Source organism: Perognathus longimembris, chromosome 18, assembly GCF_023159225.1.
Source record: "Perognathus longimembris pacificus isolate PPM17 chromosome 18, ASM2315922v1, whole genome shotgun sequence".
NCBI lineage: Eukaryota > Metazoa > Chordata > Mammalia > Rodentia > Heteromyidae > Perognathus > Perognathus longimembris.
Genome location: NC_063178.1, coordinates 20,067,455 through 20,086,176, shown reverse-complemented (window position 1 = coordinate 20,086,176; position 18,722 = coordinate 20,067,455). Strand labels below are relative to the sequence as shown.

Sequence of the window (18,722 nt, the reverse complement as noted above, 5' to 3'; positions counted from 1 at the left end):
TCCCAAGGTTACCGTGAACGTTGCGGGGGCCGAGGTGGCAGAGGAGACGGCTAAGCGCCTCCTCTCTAACACCAGGAATCCCAGAGACTCTGGCTGTGGGTCGCAGAGCCCTCAGCTGGAAGACCACCCAGTTAGCCACTGCTTGGGGACCTTCGGGCCGGGGACCTGCAAACAGAATTTCTCCTTTGCCAGCTCAGGTTAGGCCGGGTCAACAGGAAGCTGAAGGAGGACTAAAGGCTGGCAGATGGAGAAAGGGCATACTTGTGTTTGCCAACTCCCACTAAGCCACCCCACAACACTGGCAGTGCCAAGACTCCCAATAGCTACAGTGGGTTCCAATTCCCCAAGCCCAGACCAGGCCCCTCTTCTAAGGCTCCATCTTCTAAGGTTCTGTCCACTCTACCAGGATCCTTCTCTGGGCTCCTGAGGTACCAACCCTGGGCAGCATCCACTCCACCCTCTCCCTACCCCACGCCCTGCCTCCCTGTGCGTCTAGCACAGATGCCCACCCCCTCGGGTCTCAGGGAGGGATTCTGCAGGCCTCTGGACCCTTGCTTTTCTTTCCTTCCATTCCTAGAACACATCCTTGAATTAATCATAAATGACGTTGAAGATGTTTCAGTTTTCTTTTTTTCTCCCTGGTTTTCAGTGGGCTTGAGCTCAGGGCCCGGGGGCTGTCCCTGAGCTGTGGTACCCAAGGCAGGTGTGCTCTGCCACTTGAGCCGCCTCCACGTCCGGCCTTTCGGTGGTTAATTGGAGATAAGAGTCTCAAGGACTTTCCGGGTGGGATTGGCTTGGAACCATGAGCCTCAGATCTCAGCCTCCTGAGTAGCCAACCATGCCTGGCTGATGCTTTAGTTGTACAGAGTGGAACAGGTGACTTGTTTAAAGCCCTTTTCTGTTTTCTCTCTTTCTCTCTCTCCTCTCTCTGTCTCTGTCTCTATCTCTGTCTTTCTGTCTCGTGTGTGTGTGTGTGTGTGTGTGTGTGTGTGTGCTAGTACAAGGGCTTGAACTCTAGTCTTTACTTGGGTGGTTTTTCTCAAAGCTGCCACTTTACCACTCGAGCCACAGCTCCACTCCTGACTTTCTGGTGGTTAATTGGAGATGAGTCTCATGAGCTTTCCTGTCCAGGGTGGTGTTAAAGCCATGATCCCAGATGTGAGAGTCCTGAGTAGCTAGGATTACAGGTGTGAGCCACTGGCCCCCAGCACGCCCATTTCCTAGAAGGCTGGTTTAATGACCTGGGACCATCAACAGCAAAGCTGATCCTCACACTGTAGGATTTGCCCGGAAAATACGCAGCAAAGAAATCTGTGTCTGTTTCATAAACAGCCACCGTCTCGAATGGTCACTAAAACACAAATCAGCAACGACGGTGCAAAACACAAGTTTTCTTACATAGTTATTTTTAATTAGCATCATCAGCTGTACAAGAGGAATTCATGTTGCCACGTTCATTTCTGCAGGCAGTGTACCTGGAGCAGTGGCGCTCGATGGTTCCACGCTCATCAAGCGGCCTCATCCCATTGTCATAAATGCATAGATTAACAGGACTACGCCCTCACCATTCTTCTGCACCCCTTCCACGAGTCCCTATACATGCTTATCATGGTGTGCCACACGTGCATGTACACACTGTATTCAGGCCAGTGGATGATTATACATACACACATATACCCACACATGACCCTGTCTGTGCTTATGTTTCTATTTTAGGTCTAGCATCCACACATGAGAGAGGACATGTGACCATCATCTTTCTGAACCTGGTTTACTGGTTCCACATGCATCCATTTCCCTGCAAACGACATCATTTCATTCTTCTTTATGACTGAATACTGTTCCACTGTGCATACACACCACAGGTTCTTAGCCCGTTCATCGGCGGTGAGGCAGGTGTACTATTTCCATAGCTTGGCTAATTGTGCATGGCGGTGCCATGAATCTGAGTGGGCAGGTGCCGTATTTATTTGAGGTACATTCCTTAGGAACATTTGTAATAGTAAACAACCCAAAACCTACTTACGCCATTTAAGAATACTCCTTCTGCGCTGCAAGTAATGCACAAAATTTCCGCATCGTGTGGCTTGACTAGCACGTAGCACATTTCCCCGTGAATTTGCCTCCAAGGTGGAGCGCGACATCCATTTGAATATTCATAATCTGAAACCAATCATCAAGGGCCAATAGGAGTCAACTTAAGAGTTCCGTAAAATGCGTGGGTTTCAACAAAATCAATAGTGTCAAAATGTCACCTGCGGAGAGCATGCAGCTTGGGGCTTTGAACTCAGGGTCTCACAGGTGGTAGGCGAGGCGCTCTACCGCTTGAGCCATGCATGCCCTTGGCTAATTTCTGCCTTAGTTACTTTTAAGGTAGGGCCCCGTGTTTTTGCCCAAGCCCAGCCTCAGATCACAATCCTTTTACCTAAGCCTTCCCCTAGCTGGATTAGAGGCGTATACCACCACAGCAAGCTTATTTGTTGAGATTCTAAAGGGATTAGTGCAACCTAATTATAATCATAAAAATATAAACGATACAAAACACATCTGAGAAGATGCACACCTGAGGTATATTCGATAGATTCCAAGGCCGTATGGTCTCCTTTCCCTGAACAGCTCCTCAGCAGTTCTATATCTTCCTTAACAGTTCCAGGGTTTAAGTGTATTTCTCTGAAATGTATGTTTAAAATGAGTTTAAGTGCTTGAAAACAAAACCTACAGGAATAAATAAACCTATTCCACCATACCAGGGAAAAAGTGTTTCTTTTAAAAAAAAAATCAAGATTGTTCAGCATTTGTTATAAACTTTTAACTATTGTCAAAATGTAAAGGGATTCCTGGTGAATGTAACATTAGGAATGCTCAACCATTCATATCCTTGATTAATGATAATATCCTACTCCCCACACTAGAAAAACAGGAACCTATTTTGGATTACTCAGACTCTTACATGATATTTGACCTTAATTTAAAAGCTTTTGTAATGACATTGAGTGTGAAAATCCTCTTGCTCCAGGGTTAGATGAAATCTCATTACACCCTTTAAGCAATGTTAGCTGCAAGTTCTCGTTTGTAGCACTGAGAACAAATAAATCTGTCAAAAATCAAATGTTTTGTTCCAGTAAAATGTAAATGTTCTATTACAATGTAGTGTGATAATGTAGTAGCAACTGTTGAATTGTCCTGGGACTTGAACTCAAGGCCTGGGTGCTATTCCTGAGCTTTTTTGGCCTTGTTGTTCAAGGCTCTCTAGCACCAGCTCCACTTCTGGTTTCTCTTGGTGGTTAATTGGAGATAAAAGTCTCAAGGACTTTCTTGCCTGGGCTGGCTCCAAACTGCAGTCCTCAGATCTGCTCTCGGCCTACCAAGCAGTTAGGATTACAGGTGGGAGCCACTGGTGCCCAGCTTCAGGTTTTGTTTTTCTGTTCTCTCAACGCTTGAGAGCAATTTTTGTCACTAAGTGTGAAAGGTTTCCTGTACGAAGACTCACAGCTCAATGTGTTTGAGGGAGTGATTGAGCAGGTGCAGATCAAGTTGCTTCAGTAGGATGGCAAGACTCATCTTAATCTGACTTTCCTCATCGTCGCCAGTAATGGAACCAAGAATACTCAGAGCCATGGATTCTTCTTTTCCTGTACCATATTCTGCACCCAGAATCTTTACTACAGGATCTCTGTTAGCTGGCAACAAACAAACAGAAAACCATAATCATTCATCTCTTGTCTTCTAGTGGGACAAACACAAAGACCAAGACATCTATCATAGTGCCTTAAAGGCGTTTCTTTCATTCACTCCCTTTGATTGACCCAATGCCAATTCATCTCTACTCCTGAGAGTCTACTGTCCTTAGGAAACTTCCTTAGTGGTCCCTGAATGTTATCTGTATGCTGCACCTACCCAAAAGGATCAAGACCAAGAGGGACCCGCCTACCTTTCCTCCCTCCCTCCTTCCCTCCTTCCTTACAACCCTCCCACCTCTCTCTCTCTCCCTCTCTTTTTCCTTTCCTTTCCTTCCTGAATAGTTAGGATTATACCTCTTTTCTTCTCTCTCCTTCCGTCCTTTCCTTCCTTCCTTCTTTCCTTCCTCCCCTTCCTCCCTTCCTTTTCTCCACCCCTCCTCCCTCTCTCCCCCTCCCTTCTTCCCTCTCTCCATCCTTCTTTCCTTTCCTTTCCTTTCTTCCTTCATTTCCTTCCTTCCCCCTTTCCTCCCTTCCACTCTCTACAGAGTATTATTCATAATAGACATTCAATTAATATATGCAAAATTGAAGAGAGAGAAATACCCATCACATTAGAGGAACCATCACTCAAACTGTACACATCTGTGTGTGTGTGTCTGTGTGTGTGTGTGTGTCTGTGTGTGTGTGTGTGTGTGTGCGCGCGCGCGCGCGGGTGCTCCAAGCTCAGGCAGGCTTCCTTTCCTGGGCAGCAGGCCGCTCACGGCCTCCGGGCCTCTCCAGCCTCCCTACCACCCGCAATCTGCATTCTCAAGGCCTCTCTGATGCTGCCACTGGGAAACTTAATCACTGTTACACTTGAACCAGAATATTCAAGTACCTGTGATATCCGAACCTAAAGATACTGAAAAGAGCATGCGGCCAGTGTCACAGTGACTACAGTTGAAGCAGGGGGAAAGAATCTTGGAATGGAACAATACAAGAAACTGAAACCACGTATTGTATTGACTGGACAGGGAGGGACAAATGCCCACGGGACTAATTCAGGAAGTGTGACATGACTGACACGATGGTGTTAATTCTCTCGCTGGAATGGGTTATGGCCCCAGAGTTTTCTCCAAGCTCTTTCTGCAAGAACGAGCTGCTGAGCGGGAGGGGAAGCAGCCCACAGAACCAGCCATTGTTCCCGGAGCTTTGCTCTCAACTTCATGGATGTGACCTCAAGTCTTTATAAAAAAAAAATGCATAGTGGGCCACGCCTAGAATCCCAGCTACCCAGGAGGCTGAGATCTGAGGAGCGTGGTTCAAAGCCAGCCAGGGTAGGAAAGTCTGTGAGACTCTTATCTCCAATTAATTACAGAAAAAGCCAAAAGTGGTGCTGTGGCTCAGGTAGAAGAGTGCCAGCCTTGAGCAAAACGCGGGTCAGGGACAGCACAGCACGCAGGCCCAGAGTTTGAGCCTCAAGACCAGCAAAAAAAGGAAACAAAAAAACAAAGTGGATACATTCTAAGGTAAGACAAAAAAAACCCTGATTACCACATGGCCTTATGTAGATCACGTGCAGAGTGGGCCTGAGTGCTACAGCTGAGTCTTACCTCTTCCAGGAAGGGCAAGCACAACACAAGGGTTTAGAGCAGCCGGTGGGCGTATGACGCCTCATAACTCCCATCACGAATCCCGCTTTGTGCTCAGGTGTCTGCCCTCCTCAGGAAAGCAGCTTTAACGCACAGACAGCTGAAGAGCTATGGTCGCGCCTGCTTATAATCCTAGCACCAGAAGCAGGTGCAAGAAGATCACAAGTTTGAGGCTGGCCTGGACTACATGGTAAGACCCTGTTTCCAAACCATGAAAAGGAGTCAGGAGCTAAAGAGAAGCTGCCCTTCTAAAATTGACACCTTTAAAAAAAAAATGAACATCTTCGGTCCTCACAGGAGAAATGGGTAGAATTCGGGTACTTCACGCCTACAATCCACTAGTCAAGTTATCCTAACAGCACAAAATGCATGCACACATTACCTATAATTAGGTATTTCTTGTGATTCTGCAGGCTACCGGCTGCCGGGTTTTCGCAAAGCTGAGAAGGTTTTCTTGAAATACAGGCTAAAATTAGAACTCCTACGAATGGCAAGGGACTAGTCTTTTCACTTGCAAGTGGAAATTTGATATGAGTCTAACAGTTCAGCCAAGGAACATGAATTACATTTTCATGAACCGGGTACCTGTGTTTCACCTTTCAGCCTTGTGGATATTTTGTCAAGAGACTGCAATAAATGGTCTTACCCAAGATCATATTTCTAAACGTTCACATTCCAGAGTGGAGGGTAAGTATTACCTTCAATACATGCTTGGGCTTCCTCCAGCTGTGTACCTTGGGCGATGCGCAACACTTGTGACAGTTGGCCAAAGCTTCTCACCTTGATCTGTGGTCCACACAGCTCTAATAAAGGCTGTGTATGCGGATCAACTTCTTCTGATTGGACTGTTGTTTCACTAAGGAAGGGTGGAGGAGGAGAGGGGAAGTTCATCTACCAAGATGTCATGGAAGTTAAATGTAAGATCTCACACAACGTGTTCCCCTATTTCATTATAAAACACACAAAAATGTAAATCCCTCTACCTGGAAGCTCAGTACTCTCTCCTGCTTCCATGCAAACTTGACCCCGTCAGTCAGGCTCACCTGCAGTCAGTCTATGAGTGGTGGGCCATAACCAGGAAGAACGTATTAAGTGGTTTCTAGAATTCACAACCGGACTCAGCTAATCAGTTCGGGTTCTTTAACAGTGCATTGGTTTCTGATACCTCTCTTTGTTTTTTCACACATCACGAGTTCTGTGCAACTTTCATTCTGGGGTGCAGGAAGTTGATATTTTGATCACAAAAAGCTTTACACCACAGTAATTAGTGTTTAGGGGTTTTCTGGGCTACACTGTATTTAGGAACCAAAACGTTATAAAAACTAGATATTCTCTGTGGATTATTTGCCCCACCCTGGGTTCTCTAACTTGGATAAAATTAGGATAATAAGAGCAGTTTTTTCTAAATGGACTTCTCCTGAACAGAAATTATTGAGTCTTCTAGGTCTGTATTTCTGTCCCCTTTCATAATTCACTAAGTTGCCAACGAAGATGCATGAAAGATGTTTGCATGGGATCTTAGGAATCACACAGGTGAGCCCTTCTCGCTACGGGTCAATCATAGAACATGTGGAAAGTGTTGTGCCGGTCTACTGGGTTAATAACACTCTACACAAAGGAAAGAAGGGGGTTAATGAAAGAGAAAACCTTTGCCGTACGAGACTAAAGGAGAGGTTTCAAGTATCAGATGCGAATTGACCTAATCTAGAAGAAGGCTGATCAAACTTCCATGGGCTCTGCGGAGAATCGTGTAGTGACATACAGCCTAAGTGAGATCCCAAATATACTTGGATTTCCATCCATGTGGGCAGAGACCAACACAAGGGGTAGCTGAACGACTTCACAGAGTCAGGGTAGGTAATGCTAACTTCCTCTGAATCAAGAAGGTGTGAGGTCAAGTATTTACACAAGAAGAGCTGTCCACTTTCATTCCAAAACACCCGAGTACACTGTGAAGGAGTAGAACCCCTTTCCTCCCTTTAAATTGATCGTCGCATCTAATTCGTGGCAGAAAGATGGTTGACATTCTAGACGGAATAAACACAAAATGGCCAGAGGCTGCTGAACCTTCTTTGGTCTGATGAGAGTGGAAACACTTGTAATTTTCTATTATGACCTGAATTTCAACGGCAGCCTTTGCCTTTTTATTTTTTAAATGTAATCCGGGCCAGAGGCCATGCCCGTGACTCACGCCTGTAATCCGAGCTAGTGAGGAGCCCGACATGTGAGGATCTCAGTTCAAAGCCAGAAAGGGCAGGCAAATCTGACAAAGGCAGGAGTGGGGCTGTGGCTCAAAGTAGTAGAGCACTAGCCTTGAGCAAAAATGCTCAGTGACGGCACCAAGGTGCTGAGTTCAAGCCCCAGGACTGGCACAGAGAGAAGAGAGGGAGAGACAGAGACAGACAGAGACAGAGAAGGAGGGAAGGGGCGGGGAAGGAGGGAGGGAGAGCCACTCCATGTAGATATTACAGATAGAAATAAAGCAAAATAGTTTTCAAAAAGTAGCCGAGCCCCAGTGACTCACGCCTGTAATCCTAGTTGCTTAGGAAACTGCGATGTGAAAGATCACACGGTGAAGCCAATCTGGCCCAAAAAAGTCTTCACGATTCGAATGATGGGTCAAGTGGTAGAGGAACAGCCATGGGCAGAAAATCCCCAACAGTACTTACGCCTGCGCCCTGGATTTCAAGCCCAGGTCTGGACAAAGAGAGAGCGTGAAAGAGAAGGAGAACGAAAGAGCATTTGGGCAAATGTAGAAAAAGAAAACCTGACACACACAAGGAGTGGCCCCGCCTCCCGAGACAGCAGATGTGGTCATGTTTGTACTTGGAACATAAAATTTGTCCAGAAGCCAGATACAGTGACAACCTCGATTTTCTTTCCTGTCATCTGCTTTAATGTCATCTTTGTGCAAAATAGTTAATACGTTTCTAACTGATTTTGCAGATGAGATCATCTTTCAAAGGTTTAAAAAAAAGAGAGAGAGAAAGCCTGAAGAGGTAGAAGCTGTGAAGACTGGGGTAGTCACCCCGAAAGAACCACCACTGGGGGAAAGTGACCCTCAGCAGAGTGACGCAGAAAGCGGACCATTAAAAATGCTTCCACAATTCAGAGTGAGGAGAGCCCAGGGAAAGAACGAATCAGCTCTTAGATGGAGTTCGAGAATCATTTTATCGGTCTCAAGAGGAGACTTCCTTCGGGAATTGTTTTTTTTTTTTTTTTGTTTTTTTTTTTTGGCCAGTCCTGGGCCTTGGACTCAGGGCCTGAGCACTGTCCCTGGCTTCTTCCCGCTCAAGGCTAGCACTCTGCCACTTGAGCCACAGCGCCACTTCTGGCCATTTTCTGTATATGTGGTGCTGGGGAATCGAACCTAGGGCCTCGGGTATACCGAGGCAGGCACTCTTGCCACTAGGCTATATCCCCAGCCCCTCGGGAATTGTTTTTGATGAGGTCAGACGGTGCACATGCACGCATGCATGTGTGTGCGTGTGTGTGTGTGCGTGTGTGTGTGTGCGTGTGTGTGGTGTCCCTGTAACGAGGCTTGAACTCTGGGCCTGAGTGCTGTCCCTTAGCCTTTTCTGCTCCAGTCCGGCACTCTAAGCGTCCATTAGATGCTTAGTTCCAATTAACTACCAGAAAAACCCAAAGTGAAGCTGTGGTTCAAGTGGCAGAACACTAGCCTTGAGCTACTTCGGAAGTCACCATACCAGACGACTGGTTATCTGCAAGGTCCTGTGGATGGAGGAAGGCCGCGTGTGAGGCAGCAAAGAATGCTGGGAAGGGTGGCCTCCTCCAAGGGAAAGGGAGCTTAAATTTCCACATTAGCTGGGTTGACCCAGTGCAGCCCCCTCAGATTTCATCCGATCGCCTCCAGTTTTCAAGTTCCTGAGTTCAACGCAGGGTGGAGGACAGCTGAGATTCAGAGAGGCTAAGTGACCCACCCCAAACCCACCAGCAACTCAGGAAAACATGCACAATGACCATGTTCAATTCTAGAAACAACGGGGTGGCTTACCTGACAATGTAGCCCGCATCAAATGCGGAGGGCTCCAAATTGGTTTTCCACTCAAGTGGTTCCACGAAAACAAAGTTGGCCTCCTGGGGATGTTTATAAGCAAACGTCTCCACAAACTTAATAACCTCTTTCAATATCGACTCATTCAGTGGGGTGATCTCCAGGGTTCCAGTCCCCAATGCGGCTGCCTTCCACTGGGCCGACTTGGCCAGAGCCACCCCCATGGGGCCTCGGATACGCCCTCCCGAGCTCAGCAAGCCCTGGAGGGGAGCAGAAGAGGTGAGAGACAGAGAGAGAGAACTCCCACTTTCCCCTGGCACTGTTTCCATTTGCAAGACTTTATGCTTAGTCAACGCGCATCCTGCGCTTCTTTCAAGTTTCCTTTTATTGTCTTCGGGTGTGCAGAAAGGTTTCAGCTCTTGAGGACCGTGCACTTTGATCGTCCCTTTCATCATTCTTTCCGACCTCTCCACCACCACCCGTCCTTTCCATGTTCCTAGTTCCATCTTTACACACACACACACACACACACACACACACACACAATATGGTTTAGTTCTCCCAGCCTCCTTTATTCTGCATTTTAACCTTAGGTATGAACTTTTCTGTGTGTGGCTGTCCTGGGGTTTGAACTCAGGGCGTGAGCACTGTCCATGGCTTCTTTTTGCTCAAGGATCGTGCGCTACCACTTGAGTCACAGCGCCACTTCTGGCTTTTCTCTGTTTTTTTGTTTGTTTGTTTTCTGAGGAGTTTATTGGAGATAAGAGTCTCCTAAAATATTCCTGCCCACGCTGGCTTCAAACAGTGATCTTCAGACCTCAGCCTCCTGAAGAGCTGGGATTACAGGCGCGAGCCACTGGCACCTAATTCTGGAGATTAATTTTTTAAAACTATCTGGTGGCTCTTGAATGCAATAAAAGAGTTAAGCAAATTCAATTCAAATTCACTAGGATAGAAGTATTTTTCCAATGTCTGCCTGCCATTCTATAGTTAATAACATCTAATTTCCTCGAGCCTACGAAAGAGAATTCAGTTGGAAAGAAAACCCAAACAGAAAACTGCATAGTTCACAAAAACTGAAGGAGATCAGCAATCGGTGCCTTGGTCTCAGTTCTGCCGGGAGTTGGGCGCTAGAAAGTACCTTTGATCTGCTATGAAACTGTGATGCTATTAAACTATATGCTATTCAACTGAGTTGTTATTCTCACTTTCATATGAGAATCAGGGCAATGGTGACAAATGAACATATTTCCGAAACTTTAATTAAGCTCCTCAAGTGCCTTCTTAGTTAATAAGACATGGGATTTTCTAAATTACTACAAAATGGAGTAAGAATATGATTGTGAATTATAGTTAAAAGTTTTGCTGAAAATTTGTATCGAATATACTAAGCCAATTACCAGAATATTTGGAGAAAAAAATGAATCTGTGTTCTCTACCCATACATTTTATTCAGAATAGACATCTTTTATTGTAATTTTCAGTTTTTTTCAAGAGCAGAGTCTCATTTTCTCAAATGATAGATGTAAGAACAAGCAAGAGTTTTGTGAAACGCTTTATCTAAATTAGTTATCAAAATCCAACAATACTTAAAACAAATGCAAACAAAGCTAATTTCACTTTGGCTAAGCAGAAATTAAAAGACCATCTTTAAAATATGTCATTTACAACATTGCCTAAGAACCAAAATAGAAAACAATTTCTGACATTAATGCCTAATGGATATTCTTTTCAGACATTCAATACTTGTTTGCTTTCTCATTTCTAGTAATACTGAAAACCTTCCTTCTAGAGTATCAGACAAAAAGCTCTAGAGTTAAGTGGAGACTTTTCTGCCCAAAATTAATAAAAAAAAAAAAAAAGCTCAGACGTACACAGTTGAACAGAAATGAAATGGAGATTGTACTTTCTGTATAATTATTGAAATGGTATCAATTATTGAAACCCAACCACAGGATGTACGTAGTTCTCAACAAGATGGTGTTTCCAGCTGTGAGTAGTATAGGACTATTACAGAGACAGCTAGTTACCAAGGTGATAGCAAGAGACATCACTGGCATTTAGAGATGAGACCCAGAGTATCTGATGTCCCTCCCTGTGGGACAATGCGTCCCGAAACATGCAAAGTGGCAATGAGCCACTTCAACCAGCACACTTCCCTACACTTTATGAAACTCACCAGACAGTTCTCCTTCTTGCAGTACATACTGAATTTTCCAGCACTGTGATGATCATTTTAAAGAGAAGGATGGTAGTAGGTATTTCATAAAGCTTAGCATTTTAGTAAACATGCCATAGAGGACAGTGCTATTCGCAAATTTAAGTTGCAACGACACGTCTGTTGGCCTGCATTTGGGGCAGCCGTGTTCATGGTAATTCTGTGTAAAGCCAGACCATCTGGTAACTTCCTTATATATTCTATTTTAATGGCACCTACACATTACGAGTATTTTCCTTTACTTCATCACTACATAAATATAAATATTTAAGACCATTATATATGTAGCATTATTATTTACCATCTGGATTTCAGAACAGAATAAACTATCATTGCAAAATGCTATAAATACCAAGTGTTGGATCAGATAGAACAACTGATCTAGAAAAATAGAGGATAGAGATAAGCACTAGTGATAAAAATGTACATAATTAGTGTGCACGTTTTTCCTGTGAACTTCTTGGGTGTCTTTTGCTTTTATTATTTTTTTCTGAACTTCAAAAGGCTGTATAAGGGAGTTACAGTTGGATGGGTCTAGTGCATTACCCTTTCTGTTATTGTTCCTGTCTGTTCCCTCTGAGCTTTTATTGTTAATTTTTTTTTATGCCTTGGGTTCTAACATGTATTGACACGGATGCGACACTTGAGTTTCCCAGTGTTATAAGAATAGACATAAATAATGAATATCTGCAAGGCGTTTTATTGTACACAGACATGTTTAGGTGGACCGCTCTGTCTGTTTTTAATAAATGGAAGCATAACATTTGCCTTGGTGATCTTATGCTGTATCATTTCCTTCCTGTTCCTTTTGAAGGAAAAAATGTGACACTGCCCCGCTTCCACGAGGTTGTGGCTGTCAGCCAGGACACCGTGGAAGGACTTCTTAGAAGACAATTGGAAAAAGAAACTGAATGTATGGCTGGGGAGGTGAATTTGTTCAAAGTCCATGGTGTGCGTGTATGGAAATAACACAATGAAAACCCCCGATATTGTAAATGTGTGGTAATTCAAACATTTTTAAAAGGAAGAAGCTGAAACATACAAAGTGCTTTTTTCTTGTCAGTCACAAGGCACTTTATAGAAGTAGAAATGCAACTTACTTTTGAACGTATTCAAATTAATGTTGTAAGTCAAGCGATCGGCAGAAGTGGCCAGGGCTACTCCGAAGGCTTAGCAGAAACGTGTACAGAGTCTAGAGCAACCAGGAAGGAAGGACAGTATCATTAGTAGGTCAATAAACAAGGATGCCCAATCAACCGTGGTCATTAGAATTCAGGCCAAAATTAAAAACAAAACAGGTGTAGTGAAAACATTTAATCACACAGTACATTTGAATGAAAGTAAAATCCTAACAGCCAGAGTTCAAAGACACACAGGGAAACAGGATGACTGAGCCCTCGCTTTTTCTCTCCTCAATCTAAGCAGTAAGAACTTGTTTTCCTTTGTACGCATCCGTCTCAGGATTCTGTTATTAATAATAAAAATGAAACCCACTGGAGAATAATTTCTCTAACACTTGATGAGCGGGAGCAAACACGGAATTCTTCTCAGAGGCCACGGGAATGTGGGGCCTCCTTTCTAAGATCTCGATGTGGCTGGTCACCTCAGAACCCTGCCTGAGAGCAAGCTGCCCTACAGAGATGATGGACGGATGGTAGATTGATCCATCCATAGGTAGGAACGTGGGTTGGTAGGTGGGTAGGAAGGTGGGCGGGTAGGTGGACAGGTGGGTGGGTAGGTAGGTGGGTGGGTAGGTAGATGGGTGGGTAGGTAGGTGGGAAGGTGGATGGGTAGGTAGGTGGGTAGGTAGGTGTTTTGGTAGGTGGGTAGGTGGGAGGGTAGTTAGGTAGGTTGGTAGGTAGGTGGGTGGGTAGGTGGGTAAGTAGGTGGGTAAGTGGATAGGAAGGTGGGCGGGTAGGTAGGTGGGTGGGTAGGTCAGGGGTAGGTTGGTTGGTAGGTAGGCAGGTAGGTGGGTGGGTAGGTGGGTTGGTAGGTGGGTGATTGGTGGGTGGGCAGGTAGGTGGGTGGGTAGGTAGGTGGGCAGCTGGGTAGGTAGGTAGGTGGGTGTTTAGGTGGGTGAGTAGGTGGGTAGATAGGTGGGTAGATAAGTGGGTAGGTGGGTGGGTAGGTGGGTAGTTAGGTGGGCAGGTGGGTGGGTAGGTGGGTGGGTAGGTAGGTGGGTAGGTAGATAGGTGGGTAGGTGGGTGGGTGGGTAGATGGGTGGGTAGGTAGGTGGGCAGGTGGGCAGGTAGGCAGGTGGGTAGGTAGTTAGGTGTGGGCGGGTGGGTAGGTAGGTGGGTGGGTGGGTAGATGGGTGGGTGGGTAGGTAGGTGGGTAGGTAGATAGGTGGGTAGATGGGTGGGTAGGTAGGTGGGCAGGTGGGCAGGTAGGCGGGTGGGTAGGTAGTTAGGTGTGGGCGGGTGGGTGGGTAGATGGGTGGGTAGGTAGGTGGGCAGGTGGGCAGGTAGGCAGGTGGGTAGGTAGTTAGGTGTGGGCGGGTGGGTAGGTAGGTGGGTGGGTGGGTAGATGGGTGGGTGGGTAGGTAGATAGGTGGGTAGATGGGTGGGTAGGTAGGTGGGCAGGTGGGCAGGTAGGCGGGTGGGTAGGTAGTTAGGTGTGGGCGGGTGGGTGGGTAGATGGGTGGGTAGGTGGGTGGGTGGGTAGATGGGTGGGTAGGTAGGTGGGCAGGTGGGCAGGTAGGCCGGTAGGTAGGTAGTTAGGTGTGGGTGGGTGGGTAGGTAGATGGGTAGGTAGGTGGGTGGGTGGGTAGGTAGGCGGGTAGACGGGTAGATAAGCTGATAGATAGACCCTGGGCTCGGGCTCTGCCTTGGTCTCCCCTGGGGTCGCCCCGGGGGGGGGGCATAGGGTCACCCGGGGCTGAGGCTGTGGGAAGCCAGGGGAAGCGAGGTGAGGGAAGCGCAGGTGGAGCTGCGCCTGGAGAGGAGCAGGAGGGGGGCAGGGGGGAGGGAGGGCGGCCTCGCTCGCAGGAGGAGCCAGGGTCCCCGGGCGGCCTCGGGGCTCGGGATCGGGGTCCCCGGGCGGCCTCGGGGCTCGGGATCGGGGTCCCCGGGCGGCCTCGGGGCTCGGGATCGGGGTCCCCGGGCGGCCCCGGGGCTCGGGATTCGGGGTCCCCGGGCGGCCCCGGGGCTCGGGATCGGGGTCCCCGGGCGGCCCCGGGGCTCGGGATCGGGGTCCCCGGGCGGCCCCGGGGCTCGGGATCGGGGTCCCCGGGCGGCCTCGGGGCTCGGGATCGGGGTCCCCGGGCGGCCCCGGGGCTCGGGATTCGGGGTCCCCGGGCGGCCTCGGGGCTCGGGATCGGGGTCCCCGGGCGGCCTCGGGGCTCGGGATCGGGGTCCCCGGGCCCGGGCCGGGCACGGACGGGGCGGCGGCGCTGCGCCCGGGGCGAGTCCGTGCGGGGAGCCGGGGGAAGCCGCCGCGGGGAGGAGCCGGGGCTCCCGCACCGCCGACCCCCGCTGCCGTCGGGCCCCGTCCCCGCCGGGCGCCGCGCCCGGGCCGCACTCACCTGCCCGCCGCCGGCCCGCGTCCCCCCGCGCCCCTCCGCACCCCGCGTGCCCCGCGCTCCGCACCCCGCGTCCCCCGCGCTCCGTACCCCGCGTCCCCCGCGCCCCTCCTCGCCCTCACCCCGCGCCCCTCCGCGCCGCGCGGCCGCCCGTTGCCAGGACGCCGGTAAACACCGGGCGGGCAGCGCGCAGAGCGGCCGCCGGGCGGGGACGGCCGACCCCGGAGCCCCGGAGCCCCCGCGCCCCGCGCCCCGCGCCCCGCCGGCCCCGCGCCCGCACCTCCACCTCCGCTCGGAACCCGCGGGCGGGCGCACGGCCCTCACCCCTCTCCCCCGGGAAGGGGCCGCCTGAACCCCCACCCCCACCCCACCCACCCCCTCGAGAAGGGGCTTCCACCGCCTCCACCCGCGGGCTTTGACTCCACCGATAACAACCAGAGAGACCACAAACCAGCTGGGGGGGGGGGGCACCACTGGAGGCTGAAGGAAGGGGGGGGAGGAGGGGGATGGGGAGGGGAGGAGGAGGGGGAGGGGGAGGAGGAGGGGGAGGGGGAGGAGGGGGAGGAGGGGGAGGGGGAGAAAGAGGGGGGGAGGAGGAGGGGGAGAAAGAGGGGGGGAGGAGGAGGGGGAGGGGGAGGGAAGGGGGAGAGGGAGAAGGAGGAGGAAGGGGAGAGAAGGGGGAGAGGGAGAAAGAGGAGGAAGGGGAGGGGAGGGGGAGGGGGAGGAAGGGGAGGGGGAGGAGGAAGGGGAGGAAGGGGAGGGGGAGGGGAGAGGGAGGTGGAGGAGGAGGAGGAAGGGGAGGGGGAGGAGGAGGAAGGGGAGGGGGAGGAGGAGGGGGAGGAGGAGGCGGAGGAGGAGGCGGCACCCAACCACCCGGCGCCAGTGGCTCTGTAACCCCAGAAGGCTGAGATCCAGGCATCAGGATGAGCAGTCAGCCGAGCAGGGAAGGCCGTGAGATTCCTAGGTCCAATTCACCAACAAAAAGCCAGAAGGGGAACCGTGACCCAAGTGGCAGAGCACCAGCCTTGAGGGAAGAAGCTAAGGGACAGCACCCAGGCCCTGAGTTCAAGCCCACCCAGTAAACACACACACACACACACGACAGGTAGAGGATCACAGTTCAAAATGACCCTAATAACCAGGTTGACAATGTGGCTTAAGTGCTGGAGTAACATTTGAGCAAGCATGAACCCCGGATTCTTACACACACACACACATACACACACACACAAGAGAATGGATCAGGTGTGATGACGGCACAGGCCTGCAATCGCAGCTCTCAGAGTGAACGGGAAGCATGTTTAGGAGCTGAAACTGTTTCCCAAACACTAAAGAGGTAAATGTGAACTGATGTGAGGGTATTCCACATCTGGATGTGTATTGACCAAAAGCAAAGCTTTAATGCAGATGCAGAACAGAGAAGGGGAGAGAGGGAGAGAGGGAGAGAGGGAGAGAGGGAGAGAGGGAGAGAGGGAGAAAGAGACAGAGACAGAGACAGAGAGACAGAGACAGAGAGACCTGGCCATGCTTTGTTTTGTTCTTCTCTTCCCTATTTGAAAGCACGATGTCAGGTGTTCGAATGGAACTTCCACTCGCCGGGAGGTGTAGCCCTCAATCAGGATTGTCCACGTCTTGTCCCCTTTCTCTTGAGTCTAGCAGCACTGTCTCCTTCAACTCTGTATGCGCTGGATGTAGAAGGGCGACTGCTAAACGCAAGGGAGAAATGGCCAGGTCACCTAGCAGAGGGCGCTTGGCTCCTCAGCACGGCTGGCCTGGGCCCCACATTGTGTGAGGCGCTCACTTTCTTGGGCACGGTGGATGTTTCTTAGGAAGCCATCCTTGCTGAGCGTCCTGATAAGCCAGTGGCTCAGCTGGGGGGGGGGGGGCCGGTACAACCCTGCTCACTGTTGCCTCTCCCTCCTCTTAAGAGGGGGGACATGCTTGTACTTAACACTTGATGCGTGGCACCTATGTAGTTAGAATTTGGGAGTGTGCAGGTCAAAGACGGAAATTTCTTCACCATGACTCTCCTCCACTTACTTATGGGATTTGGCATTTCCAAATCTATGGATTACAGTCTTAGGACTGGCAAAAAAAAAAGAAAGAAAGAAAGAAAGAAAAACAATATAATGGAATAAGAAATAATAGTTGCACGACATGAGGAAATTAAATGCTACATATTAACTGGAATTAGGCCACAGATCAAATATCAAAGTATGGTAGGCTATTTCATATCTAGCAAGCAAAATGATTTAAATGCTAACGTAGATGCATAGAATTGTTTTATACATTTTAACTTAATGTAACTTCTGGTATCGATATGTACGGTAAAAGTTGGCCTTACTGGAAAACATGAGCAAACTTGTTTTTCAAAATAAACAGAACCTCAAATTGAAGTTTTTAGGGTCAGAATAAGCATATCATGAGACTACATTGAAAAGAAACCTAGGAAGGATGTTTTCTTCATAGTCTGAAGAAAAGTCTCTAGCAATGATAAAGGGAGTTTAGGTTCGTTGAATTTTGGACCTATAAACTCCAGTGCTGAACTTCCAGTCTGGGCACTGTGCAGTTCCTCAAAACCCACTAAAATGAGAATACAGGAGGGAGCTGAAATCGGAAACACATGTCAACAAAAAGGGGGTAATCGAAACCCAAATAGTTGAAGCGACTTAACAGAGCGAAAACTGAAACCAAATCAAGGTCTCAAAGCCAACACAAATAAGATTTGTAAATCACAGACCCCAGAAAGATTCAGAACTGGGAGTCACCTCTAAAGGCTGAGAAGAAACTGGGCTGAGAACAAGGAAGATTTTTTTCCATAGGTAGCTGGGTCCTAAGCCCCTGTCCCTGGCAGTAGGTACTGGGAAGACGGTTGTGACCTGATTGCTTTGTGAAGAAGCACACTGTGGTACCATGGTTGGGAATGAGCAAGAGAAAGGGGCAGGTAGAGACCAGAATCCCACAGTCCCCTGGGCTGGCATGTCTCCAACAGGAAGGTTTATAACTCAGACCCCAGACATAGCTGACACACTGTCCTGATATCAAGGATGCCCTAAGTACTGACTTCTCCCAGACCTTTCTGGCTGCCTTCCTTGGACCCGCAACCCCACCTACATCTCCGGGTGGAAGATCTGATCTTGACCAGCCTGAAAAACTGGTCAAACATCTGTAGTGTCTCTCATTTAAGGCTCCTTCCATTCCGCTATGGTTGCCCCTCCCTACCTGTTAGTTCCTTATTCGTGCATTTAACCACGGAAGTACTTAAAAAGACATTGCTTCTCTCTGGACCAAGGCAGACTTTTTCTAATCATCATTCTTTAAACAATAGTATACAGTATAACAACTATTTCCATAGGATTTACTTCATATTAGGTAGTATAAGTCATCTGGAGATGATTTGAACGTATACAGAAGGATTTGTGTAGAGTCTATGCAAATACTAAGCCACGTCATGGAAGGGACTTAGGCATCTTTGATTGTGGTATCGGAGGCTGGCCTGGAGCCAGTCTCTACCACGGACCTCAAGGGACAAGAGGAAGCAGACCCTGGAGAAGAAGTCTTTCCCTGGAAAAAGAGTGATCGTTACTGAATTACACTTCTTTTATCCAGAGTAAGGAGTCAACAATCTCTCTGAGAAAGGAAACTTAAGCAATGGGAG

At 48.7% G+C, this 18,722-nt stretch overlaps 1 protein-coding gene across 1 annotated transcript in view; it reads right to left on the bottom strand.

Moving 5' to 3' along the window:
* The window catches only part of Odad2 (outer dynein arm docking complex subunit 2), a 115,165-nt gene extending 105,615 nt beyond the window's left edge, over nucleotides 1-9,550 (bottom strand). The window contains exons 1-5 of the mRNA XM_048367706.1: nucleotides 9,327-9,550; nucleotides 6,010-6,167; nucleotides 3,491-3,680; nucleotides 2,564-2,670; nucleotides 2,027-2,163 (exon numbers count right to left, since the gene is read on the bottom strand). Of these exons, the coding sequence (XP_048223663.1) occupies nucleotides 2,027-2,163; nucleotides 2,564-2,670; nucleotides 3,491-3,680; nucleotides 6,010-6,167; nucleotides 9,327-9,550 (816 nt within the window). The remainder of the gene's footprint in view (nucleotides 1-2,026; nucleotides 2,164-2,563; nucleotides 2,671-3,490; nucleotides 3,681-6,009; nucleotides 6,168-9,326) is intronic.
* Nucleotides 9,551-18,722: the final 9,172 nt, after the last annotated feature.